Source organism: Lutra lutra, chromosome 13, assembly GCF_902655055.1.
Source record: "Lutra lutra chromosome 13, mLutLut1.2, whole genome shotgun sequence".
NCBI classification, from domain to species: Eukaryota; Metazoa; Chordata; class Mammalia; order Carnivora; family Mustelidae; genus Lutra; species Lutra lutra.
Genome location: NC_062290.1, coordinates 29,420,186 through 29,432,922, shown reverse-complemented (window position 1 = coordinate 29,432,922; position 12,737 = coordinate 29,420,186). Strand labels below are relative to the sequence as shown.

At 43.5% G+C, this 12,737-nt stretch overlaps 1 protein-coding gene across 22 annotated transcripts in view; it reads right to left on the bottom strand.

Annotated features, from left to right (window-relative positions):
• Positions 1–12,737, bottom strand: part of AOPEP (aminopeptidase O (putative)) — a 346,305-nt gene that overhangs the window by 266,331 nt on the left and 67,237 nt on the right. For all 22 annotated transcript variants that reach the window (XR_007122249.1, XR_007122248.1, XR_007122247.1 and 19 more), the window contains exon 4: positions 6,507–6,660. Coding sequence is in view for 13 of the 22 variants with exons in the window: in XM_047699690.1 (XP_047555646.1) it covers positions 6,507–6,660 (154 nt within the window). In the remaining 9 variants the exon portion in view is untranslated. The remainder of the gene's footprint in view (positions 1–6,506; positions 6,661–12,737) is intronic.

Sequence of the window (12,737 nt, the reverse complement as noted above, 5' to 3'; positions counted from 1 at the left end):
TGAGTTAAATTCTCTCTGGACATGAACGGCTCTAGCTAGGGGAAAGAAGTTTACTCCAGCTAGGTGTATTAGCACCGTTTTTCATGATCAAAGCCTGGGAGAAAATGCGGGGTTTTAATGTAATCAAGCTATAAATAAGTGAGACCATTAAGGCTCCCAATAAAATGGAAGTGGCACCCAGGTGGCTCAGTCAATTAAGCATCAGACTCTTGATTTCGGCTCAGTTCATGATCTCAGGGTCCTGAGATGGATCCCAGCATCAGGCTCTGCACTCAGCAGGGAGTCTGCTTGAGATCTCTTTCTTGCCCTCTGCCCCTCCCCTCCACCAGCTCACGTGCATGTGATCTCTCTCTCTCTCTCTCTCAAATAAATAAATAAATAAATAAATAAATAAATAAAATCTTTTAAAAAATGGAAGTGGCATCAGGAAAGATGACACAAAGGTTCTGACGTCAGGATCAGGAAAGCTGGGCTTAGTGCTATTCTCAGGCAGGCTAACTGTGATATGAGGCAAGCCCCCCACTACTTGCAGTCTCTTTCTTGTCTAACGTGGTCTCACAAAAAAGGCTGCAGGGGCAGGGGAGGAATTGATTAGAGGGTACTTACTAGGTGCTAGAATGTTCTCTGTCAGTTTAGGGTGTAAACAATGGTCAAAAACTCATCAAGCCAAATGCTTAAGATCTGTGCATTTTAGTGTATGTTAATTATACTTTAATTAAAAACAAACCAAAAAAATGGTTTCTAAGGTTTCTTCTGGCACTGTGACTCTATGGCAGCTCTCCACATGAGGCCGTCGCCTCTCCATGCCAACAGCCTTGTTCCTGAAGTGGTGAGGGAATACTGTACATTTATAATGTCATGAATAGTCCCCCATGAAGCCAGAATTAACTCAAAGATGCTTCCTTTCCCACTAACCTTCAGCTGTTCATTTCTGTATCTGTGCCCACTCCAACCTACTCGCAGTATCATCAGCAAATCAGACCTTTGTAAATCACTATTCCCTATGCCTACACTCATAATCAGGGTAAATATTGTAATAGTTAAGATTAATAATAATGCTTGATTGTTATTTATAAATAATCTGCACTGGGGATGAGAATAATAAACAATAACTCCTCCCACAAATGCTACTGAATATTTATTACGTGCCAAGAACTGTTCTGAACACTTCACGTGCATTATCCCAATTAATCCACACAACATTCCTAAGGAATAAGAACTATTCTTTTCATCACATCGTGAGTCATCATAAGCTCCTCCCTCCCAACCTTCCTTTCCCAAGTACTGCATTAATCTTCTTGAGTAAATTTAGGTCCTGGATTTTTCTAGAAGCTAGCTCAGCTCTGTGGTTCTCTGGTTTCCTGTTCTTCCTTGTCAATGTTGCCCATTAACACTGCCAAGAGTGGGAAGAACTGGTAAAATAAATATTAGGCTGGTAAATGATGGGAACCAGATCACTGGTTCCCTCTCCTATGATTGCTGGGCTGAAATTTTTTATAAGAGATCTCTCCATGGAAGAAGGGTTGACCACGTTTTACTCAGAATCACAAGGCTGGAAATTGCCTAAAGAGGTTCTCTCCTTCAGTCCTCCTCTTGTTTCAAGAACGAGATGTATTGAAAGTAGCTGACACAGACATTTCCCTGTCATAGGCTCAAAAGGAATCACTGGAAGTTTCCCCTGGGAATGCATGTCCATTTTTCATAGTTCTACCTGACACTTTTGTAATTACTTCCTGTATTCATGCTCTACTCAAGGCACCCCAAGGTATGCCGCGGACACACATATGAATAAATTTCCAACCCTACCTTTGAGGAGTTTATATTTTGGTTGGAAGAAAAAATTTAAAATTCTGATGAGTACAGTGACACAGTAAGATGGTTAGACAATTTCTTAACATATTTTAGCAAGCAGAGTAGATGCTTGGATACCGTAAAAATCACAAGTGTTCAAAATGCCACCACCAGTCCCCAATGAGTCGTTGACAATGATGTCAACATATACAATGATGTGGTCGTGTCTGAAAGTTGGATGGGTTTCCTTAGGGCATTCTAGGATATTATAAAGCAAAATGCAGTATGTGCTATAAAAACCAGAAGGCTGAACTACACCAGGGAGCCAGGGCTGGAGAAATCACACCAAGCCAGGAAGATTTGGAAAGGCTTCTCTCATAGCAAAGGGTGTACTGGAAATTGGCAGTTTTTCCCTCATGATTTAAAATCATTCCTTCTTTCCTAGCCTTTCAAAGTACAGAAATAGGGCCTCATCCTGCAAGGTCCACAGGCCACTTTCCATAGACTTCACAACGCTCAAGAAGACTGCTTCTCCCACCAAGCCGTTCCCTTCTTTAGGATGAGCAACCTCAGTGCCTCTTCTTCTTCATGGTATGTATTTTCCACCCTTTTAATCATTTTTGCTGAGTTCCTCTGGACTTTATCCAAGTTTCCTTGTCGTGCTTAAACTGTATGGGCCCAAAGTAATAAAATGCTTTACCAAAGGTCTCCAGAGGTTAAACATAATACAAAGATTCCTCTGTGGCTAGAGATGGTTATGCTGCAGCCGAAGAAAATTAATAAACTTTCAACGGTTTACCTAAGTGCCTTCTAATTAACATATTTACCAAAACGTTCCCCCAGAGTGGGCCGGAGCACATGTGGAATTGGAGCTGGAAGAGGGAATGTTCTTCCTATAATTTAGCCCGCATGAACAATGCTCAAAAGTTCAGTGACCAGTACTTTGGCCAAATTTCTGGGACCCAGATGAACACTTTAGGCAAACGAAAGCCTGTGGTATATAAGGCCCCTATAAAAGTTACATTTACGTGAATTGAACTGGTGGTCTCAGGAAGGTTTGAAGTGGAAGAGGGGGGTGGGGAAGGCAAGGGGACCAGATGTGAACATAACCAAAAACACGACTGTAGTTGGCACTTCAGAGTACCTTTGTTGGCAAACTGAGCACAGAGCCAGAGATTTAATGGATAAAAGCACAAAGCTACCCTCTGATGACTAAAGACAGCGCACATGAAGCGCACAGCCGGGGGAGGATTAAGCAAATGCAAGCTATTATTTTATCAGCAGTACATTTCTGATGGACAAGCACGGTGATAAATGAAGGGAAAACTTAGTCATAGCATGTCAGACATGGAAGAGTGTGTGGGAAGGACTCCATGCCCTAGGCCTCGCGTTCCCACATGAGAACGTGCCTCCCTGGACTGGCACCTTTGACCTGGCTTGAGTTGCTCTGATCGGGTTGGCCACACAGGGCTTCCTCTTTTCTAATCTGCTTGCCCACAGACAGGGGACGTTTTGGACATGAGGCAGGCTGTGTGGGCCTGGGTTGTGGAGGTAACTGGATGGGTGAGTCCGTCTAGCTTGGGAACAGAGTATCAGAAAGCCCACTGAGGCCGTACCCCTGAGTTGTCCCGAATTCACCTTCTGTCAGTTATGAAACTTCCTATGCTCTCCTTTTGCCTGTGTCACAGCTGGTTGTCAACTCAAAAGGACATGAAAAGAGTCATACTGGACCTCTTCTCCTAAAACCCAACCAGAATTTCAGAATTTCAGAATTCCCAGAATGCCAACGTGAAGGGGCCATGGCCTCCTCCTTCAGAATTATGGATGCAAATAACATGAAAAGCCACCTCAGTGGCCTCTGGGCAGCAGAGGGAACACATAAGAAATGCTTGCTGCCTACTCCCCAATCTCGTATCCCTGGGAATACAGCTAGAAAGACAAAAGAACACATTTCTTCCTCTGCCTTCCCCTGAGGCGCACGGACTTCAACGGCACACGTCCTCTGATGGTCAAGCAGCCCCGAAGCTGCTTCTTTACCATGAAGAATTGGAGACCCACAAGCCAATTTTTTATTGTTTATCTTTATTTATCTTTAAATAAATCTTACAATTTAAATAAAATTTAAAATTATTTATCTTTATTCCACAGAGCAGGAAAGTATAGCTTTGCCCCAAGAAACCTACCCAAGCAGCACGGACGGCACCTTCACACTCAAAGGCAGAACTTTCAACTTCTGTCCTCTGTACCAGCGCAACACATTACAATCAGTAACAGTGACTCAGTCGTGGGACTGACTGTCCAGATAGGAAGCTGGATTGGACTCCAGGCAAGGCGTGGACATTATACACAGTTTTTAAAAGTCCCCAGATAGGGGCACCAGGGTGACGCAGTCAGCTAAGCGTCTGAGTCTGGGTTTTGGCCCAAGCCATGATCTTGGGGTCCTGGGATCAAGAACCACATGGGACTCCACGTAGAGTCTGCTTAAGATTCTCTCTCCCTCCCCCTCTGCTGCTCCTGCTTGCCCTCTCTAAAATAAATAAATATATCTTTAAAAAAAAAAAAAAAAGAATGTCCCCAGGTAAGATTCTGAATCACCTCTGTAAGGAGTTAAGCCCAGATAGGAATCCAGGTGTTATAACTCAGTAGAGCTATGAAACCGGACACATTGCTGTCTAAAGCCTCAGTACCTTTATCTATAAACACAGAACATAAAACTTATCTATCTTATAGGCATACCCTCAGGACTAACCAAGATGACACTTAGATCAAGACTTTCCCTGACTTTGGGGCACCTGGGTGGCTCAGTGGGTTAAGCCTCTGCCTTCAGCTTGGGTCATGATCCCAGGGTCCTTGGATCCAGCCCCACATCGAGCTCTCTGCTCAGCAGGGAGCCTGCTCCCCCCACCCCCGCCTGCCTCTCTGCCTACTTGTGATCTCTGTCAAATAAATAAAATCTTTAAAAAAAAAAAAAAGAGGGGTGCCTGGGTGGCTCAGTGGGTTAAAGCCTCTGCCTTCGGCTCAGGTCATGATCCTAGGGTCCTGGGATCGAGCCCTACATCGGGTTCTCTGCTCAGTGGGGGGCCTGCTTCCTCCTCTCTCTCTCTGTGCCTGCTTCTCTGCCTACTTGTGATCTCTGTTCGTCAAATAAATAAATAAAATCTTAAAACAAAAAAAAAAGACTTTCCCTGACTTCAAACATCCAGTGATTTTGGTATCAATTCAGGATGGGCTAGGATATGTTGAATAACAAACATCCCTAGTGTTTCAGTGGCTTAACAAAAAAAAGTTTATTTCTTGCTCATAACAAGTCCGCTGAGGATCCAAGTAACTCTCCAGGGCACCTGTCCTCCCCACACAGAAATTTGGGCTACCCGAAATTGCAAAATGAGGCCTATTCTGAGCTCAGTGGCAGGGGAAGGATCACTTAGGGTCTTACATGCAATTAAATATTTCCATGTGAAAGTAACATGTATCACTTCTGTCCACAACTCTCCTCTTCTCTCAAGTGTGCATAAATAAAATCCAAGGATTTTAATAAAACCCTAGGATACTCTATATGGCTCAGGGAAGATAGTCCAAAATAGCCAAGTTACTAAGCAGGAAGTGGAAACTACCTCTCTTCCTCCAAAAAGCAAAATGCAAGCAGTAAGACATGCCTGTCCCAGGAGGGGGCTTAATGGCTTTCTGTCCTCACAGTACCAACTGGCCACTGCAGCCATTGCGAGAGGAGGGAAAGCAACATGGCAAAACACAGCTGGCACAGAAGGAATTTGAGCTACAAAGCATGTCTTAGTTGGTCTTCCAGGATGAGCTAGCCATCTGTACCATTACTCTGGGCTTTCTCCTCCAGAAGGTACTGGACCTAGTGACTCTGTGTAAACAGGAAAAGTGATTAAACTGAGCTGGGTATAAAAGTCCTAGAGATGAATATGAGGCAACGCCGCACACTTTGAACACTTCGTACCTCCTACAGACATTCCCCTCCTCTCTTCTGGCTTTCGAAGTTAGAAATAGTTAGACGCGTGGGGAGGCTGCAAGTGAATACCCAGTAGCCAGTGTTGCTTTTTAAAAACTTGAAACAAAAAAAAAAAAAAAAAAAAAAAAACTTGAAACAGATTTTGCTCTGATCAGTCTGAAAAAAGAAGAAATCGCTACCAAAGGTAAAGGTCCTGAGCCAGTAGGTTACTCGTAGCCCCATGACCTTGCAACAGCTACCGTGTGTCTGGTGCCCCAAAGCAGGCTGACTAGCCCCACTGGGCGGTGGGGGAAGCGGGCATCCCTACGAATGAACAGCTAACAGCAGTCCCGGGAACCTAAACAGCAGGTGGCCCACAAAGTGATCCAACAGACAAGCACCCCCTTTTCATTAAGTTGTGTTTTTGACCAACTAAGCACTAAAGACCAAAGTTAAAAAATAAAGGAGGTAAAATGTTGAGTCTGAGGATTCTGTTGACCTACCCCAACACATAAAATTATGTCACTTGACTTCACAGAGGACTTCATATGTCCTTCTTTTCTCTTTCTTTCTGCATGAATAATATGTCCATGTTTCTGCCTCTCAACTCTTTCCCTCCCAGTAGGGTTTTTCCTGCTTTGCTTAATCATATTTTTGTCTAGCTTCTCAGCAGGGATGACTCACGTTCCCAGTGCTTGGAATAAATGCATCATACTGGTCCCTTAAGTGTTTGTTTTTCAGCAAGATCCCAAATACCAACCTGGAGTCAGTCTCAGAAGGTGAGAGGGATCGCTCTGCTGCCAGATCCTTGGGCGAGCAGATCTCTGGCTTCATTTCTGTCCAGGAGCCCACTGCGATTGTGAAGGTGGAGGCTGGCATTGGCATGGTGACGTAGTAATGCCAGCTTGTGCACCCTAGAAGCAGAAGGAGAGAAACAACCATAATGAGGCCAAGGAAGGGTTCTGAACCTCACTCTATAGTTTTTCTCTTTAGGCACTTGAACTTGTGTGCTATGATGGTACGAGCTATTCTTGGGGGTGGGTCTTATCTACGGCAGTAGCATCACTGCAGGTCTTGGGGATAGCACAAAGGGCTGACTATTTCGGGGCAGCCAACAAGGTCTGTAACTCCTCGAAGACCTGGGATCAGTTTGAAGTGCTTCAAGTGAGGCTATAAGTAAAATGTGGTACTTGAGGTGGTCACCTAAGGGCTACAAACATGTAAAGGCAGAGGCTGTATGCTGCTATAGAGACAAGAACATATTTTCTTTTTTTTTTTTTTTAAGATTTTATTTATTTATTTGACAGAGAGTGTGTGTGCACAAGCAGGGGGAGCAGCAGGCAGAGCGAGCAGGAGAAGCAGGGAGCCCAATGCGGGGCTCGATCCGAAGACCCTGGGATCATGACCTGAGGTGAAGGCAGAAGCTTAACTGACTGAGCCTCCCAGGCGCCCCAAGACCATGTTTTCTTCATACTTATTGCCTAGCACAGTATTTGGCACCAAAAGAGATGCTCTGTTGAATGAATAAGTAAATGAATGAATGAATGAACAAAAGAGCGATCACTTCTGTGGTGCTAAACTGTTTTGTATACATTCGATTTAAGAATCAGTCTCAACTGGACATGGTAGAGAACAATGAGACTAGAAAAGGAAGATACCTGGATTTTGGTCCCAACTCTGAAACTAATTACCTGTGGAAGCTCAGGTTTATCTTTTATTCTTTTTCTCTGTTCATGTTTTGGGCTGGTCCCCCATTCCTCACTAAGCAGATGAAAACCAGGCCTAGAGAGGTTCAGGGGAGCCAAGGACTCCCAGCTCGTTTGTAACAGGCCTGGAATTTCATCAGGAGCTCCCCGCCCCAGCCGAGGGTGTGCACACCACTCAGGCCAAACGGAGTGAAGGTGTTTACCAAAAGAACAAATGATTGATTGCTTATAACACTACCCTTCCGGACTTCGAAGATGGGAAAATGCTTTTAATGTTTCTGAAATCTAAATGTGTCATACAACCTGATCTAATACAGTATTTTTTTTTCTTCCTGAGCATCTGCTATAAATTGATGGTATGCCTTCAGGGAAACTGGTATCACCACGTGTTATGGAACATACTTCTCCTCTCCTCATGGAGGGAAGGAACTTTCCATGGAGGGAACTTCTATTACACAAATACCTCAAGCCTCTCTTTCAGCTTCTTACTAACTCCTTTACAGGAGCTATTCCTCTTATTCTTGTTAAAAAGTTTTAGATGGTCAGACACTCATGGAGTGAGTGTCTGACACTCATGGATGATTGCCAATTTGGTCAGTGAGTAGATAAGAGGTCAAACACAGGGTCGAAATAATAACATGCCCATACTGGCCAACAGACCTAACGTGACATTTTTCAAAATCTTTTAGCAGTAAAAATCAATAATAAAGGTTAGGTTTTTATCTCCTTATGCTTATCTTCTTTGTCTCACAACTAATTCTGAACTCAGGAAGGTGGAGGGGTCATTATTTATTATCTCCTGAAATTATACTAACTTAGATCCAAAGAAATACATTACAGAACTCCTCCAATGAAAAACAAAATTTTAATGGCTGCATGGACACAGCAGGGAGACGTCAGCCGGAAAGGGCATGACTGTGATTCGGGCCATCACCCCTCACATCCCCAGGCCTCTTCGCCCAAAACTAGGAAGCATCCGACACCCTTTGTACCTCCCACTGCTGCATCTCACCACCCCAAGACTTTCCACTGGGCCTCTGCCAGGACCTAAGCCCACATGGGCAGGGACTATGTCGATCCCCAGACCTAGCAGATATGGCTCCTCAATAAATATTTGTTGGAAAGAAAGAAAGAAAGAAAGAAAGAAAGAAAGAAAGAAAGAAAGAAAGATTAAAGGGAAAGGAGGAAGGGAAAAAGAAAAGAAAAGAAAAGAAAGGAAAAACAAAATTTTCAATAGGAAACGAAGTTTTAAACATAAGGGAAAAAACATGATATCAAGTTTGAATCAATACGACATGACATCAAGTTTGAAGTCACTAGAGGAGATATTTGAAGGACTATAGAAGGGCAGGCTCGAAACTACTGAACACCCATCCCAGAGGCAGCCATGCTCTCCAGCTTGCTTGTGAGGTCATCCTGTTTCTGGAGTCAGAGCCCCCACACTTAAGATCCCTCTCACCACAACTAAGAAGCTGAAGGCACGCTCCTTTTTAAAGAGACAACCAAATCCGGTGATGTTGGAGCCAGTCCAGTGATGTGTGTAGTTTCTCCGGAGCTTGAAAGAAAGCCATAGAGAGCACTGCCGCTCTGATCCCCAGCCAGTATGAAGGGCACAGAGACAGTCACAGCAGTCTTGATAAAAGCGTGACGTGGATCCCACAGGACGCACTGCCCCGAGCCCCCCTCCCTCAGTTTTTCCACCTTCCCTTCAGGACCTCATCCTCTGCAGCCTGATGCCTCTCGACGGTTGTCCCACAAGAACTTCAGTCTGGACCGGACAACACAATGAGAGGTCTGAGGGGAGGGTGCAGATGGAAGAAGAAAGGAGCTGTGGGTGAGGAACTAAACCTTCTGAGCAGCCTCGGTTTAAAAGAAAAAATCTTGACTAACCGAATTCTCTTACTCAAAGCGCTGTGGTCTGGTCATTCCTTCTCTGAAGGATATTTTGGAGTGTTTACCATGGGCCATTGAATTTCCCTTTTAAAAGCTTTGGTCACTTGGGCATCAGTAACTAAACAGCAATGGTGAGGCTTTCAGGTATAAATGGAAGATTGCACACATGAGGCTATGTTTGCTTCTTCCCCAAACCCAATTAAAGGATAGTAAAGGGATTTTTAAAATATTTTTATTTTTAAGTAATCTCTACCGCTAACATGGCCTATTTCCCCATCCCCCAAAGCCCCAGCAAATAACTGGAGACTCATTTTCTAAAGAGAGTAAGAGAGAGAGCCTCCAGACTGGGGGCGGTGCGAGGGGGAGGAGCGGGGAAAACAGCACAGTGGACGGCAAATGAATGGGATTAGATGAACATATGCATATCAGATGCTGAGACCACCAGCCATCTTCTCTTATTTGGTTCCCTGAATGCAGGCAATCAGGCTTTTGCCCTCCAGGCAGAGGAACGAAAAAACGCTAAATAGTCCTTGAGAAGACAACTAAGGAGACTCACTTCCGAGGTGTCCTATGATCAGCCTGTGGTGAAACTCACAGTTGAGAAGCCCTACACGGGCACTCAGAGCTTCCCATCAGCATTTTAGTCCCCGTTCCTAATTGCCTACAGACAAATCAAGCACTTCCAGGACCTCTAGAAAGCCGCTGCTGTGACACTGAGAGACCAAAACAAACAGAAACAAGCAAGTTAAAGGTCACTGGTCACGCAAGGAGAAGAAAATTTCAGAGAACACCAAACACATACCCAGTAGGAGCTGAATATTGCCGTGCTGAAATAAAAATAGTATAATTTACAAAAGGAGCATTCCAAAGTAAAGAGAATGAAACACGTGACAGAAGAAAAGAAAAACTCAATAAAGGTGTGAGATGGACTATAAAGTTGGAGAAGTCTCCCAGAAAGTAGAGCAAAAGAAGAAAAAAAAAAAAAAAAAGAGGGAAAAGTAGAAAAGCTCCGCAGGTCCAATATCCAAGTAATAGAAGTACTAGAAAAAGACAACAGAGAAAATAGAAGGGGGGAAAGCGTCAGTTAAAAAAATTGAGAAAATTTCCCCCAATTTAAGGGGCCACGAGCTTCCAACTTCAAAAGGGCACATAACACCCAGGACACTGGATACAAATCAATCCACATTGAGATGTATCGTTATGAAATTTAGAACCCTAGGGACAAAGACAAGATTCCACAAGCTTCCAGAAAGAGGGGGGGAAAATCACATATAATAAGGACACTTTCAGACATGCAGTTTCACAAAAATTCACCTCCCACGTATTCTATTCTCTGGAAGCTACTTAAGTATGTAAAATATGCTTCAAAAAGATATAGTAAACCAAGAGGAAGGCGGACAAGCCAACACAGGAGAGAAGCAAAGGGAACCTGTAGAATAATGGAGAAACGAGATCCCAGGAGCCAGCTACAGCCCAGCAGAGAGGGCAACCCTACTCTTCAGAGGACCTTCCAGAGCCTGGGGAGAGGCTGCTTCAGGAGGAGCAAATTTTTTTTTTTTTTTTAGGAGGAGCAAACTGATAGAAAACTTGATGTATTTGAGCATCTTAGCAGATTTAAACAACTGTCAAAGCCTCTGGGGTTGGTAAATACTTAGAAAACCATGCAAATAGGAAAAACAAATAATAACACAATGAGTAACCCCCATGAAAAAAGAACATGTACAGAAATAATAAGGTTGTAATCAAAGTAATCAAAGTTGTAAGTAATTAATCAAAGTTGTACAAGACTCAACTTTTAACAGCATAGATACAATAATATAAAGAATACTGATCTGGGGCGCCTGGGTGGCTCAGTGGGTTAAACCGCTGCCTTCGGCTCAGGTCATGATCTCAGGGTCCTGGGATCGAGTCCCGCATCGGGCTCTCTGCTCAGCAGGGAGCCTGCTCCCTCCTCTCTCTCCACCTGCCTCTCTCTCTACTTGTGATCTCTCTCTGTCAAATAAATAAATAAAATCTTTAAAAAAAAAAAGAATACTGATCTAATCAAGGTTATGATATTAATTATATCAGGATGATGGGATTTGGGAAGGGGTATGTGTGTGATGGTAGGGTGGAGAGAGCTAAAGCCTTATTATCCCCAAACATCTTACTTACTTGCATGATGCAAACATCATGCATCTTACTGAACAACATGGACATATACACCAGATAATTAGCTAAATAAAACAGGTAAAAGTGGTTACTTCTGAAACAGAAGAAATACAATAGAGGTACTGAGGACTGCTATTTTGGGGAGGAGTATAATAAACCCAATAGAACTGGGGCTCCTGGGCGGCTCAGTGGGTTAAGCATCTGCCTTCGGCTCAGGTCATGATCTCAGGGTCCTGGGATCGAGCCCCGCATCTGGCCAGGGAGCCTGTTTCTCTCTCTCCCTCTCTGTCTGCCTGCCACTCTTCCCTGCTTGCGCTCTCTCCCAATCTCTCTCTCAAGTAAATAAATAAAATCTTTTTAAAAATTAAATTAAATTAAAATAAACCCAATAGAACTGACTCTTTGAACATGTGCCTTTCTAGTATAAAAAATTTAAAATAATCAGTCAATTAATTTCTTAAGTTCATCTTAAGAAAAAAAGAATAATATTTTTGGTCCTGAGGTAATATGAAAATGATAAAATATACCTCAGAAGAAAGAGACAATTTAGAGATAAGTAAGAGACAACAGCCTATTAAAAAACCCTTTTAAGAATAAAACACTGGGGACGCCTGGGTGGCTCAGTTGGTTGGACCACTGCCTTCGGCTCAGGTCGTGATCCCAGAGTCCCGGGATCGAGTCCCGAATCGGGCTCCCAGCTCCACGGGGAGTCTGCTTCTCTCTCTGATCTTCTCCTCGCTCATGCTCTCTCTCAGTCTCTCTCTCAAATAAAATAAATAAAAATATTTAAAAAAAAAAAGAATAAAACGCTGGCGGGGCGCCTGGGTGGCTCAGTGGGTTAAGCCTCTGCCTGCGGCTCAGGTCATGGTCTCGGGGTCCTGTGATCGAGCCCCACATCAGGCTCTCTGCTCAGCGGGGAGCCTGCTTCCCCCCTCTCTCTCTGCCTGCCTCTCTGCCTACTTGTGATCTCTGTCTGTCAAATAAATAAATAAAATATTTTTTAAAAAATGAAAGGGCAACCTACAGAATGGGAGAAAATATTTGTAAACCACATATCTGATATGGAATTAATATCCAAAATATATAAAGAACTCATACACCTCAATAGCAAAAGATATGATTAAAAATGAGTAAAGAACCTGAACAGACATTTTACCAAAGGAGATATTCAAGTTGCCAACAGGTACATGAAAGGGTGCTCAATATCACTTATTATATCAGGGAAATGCAAATCAGAACCA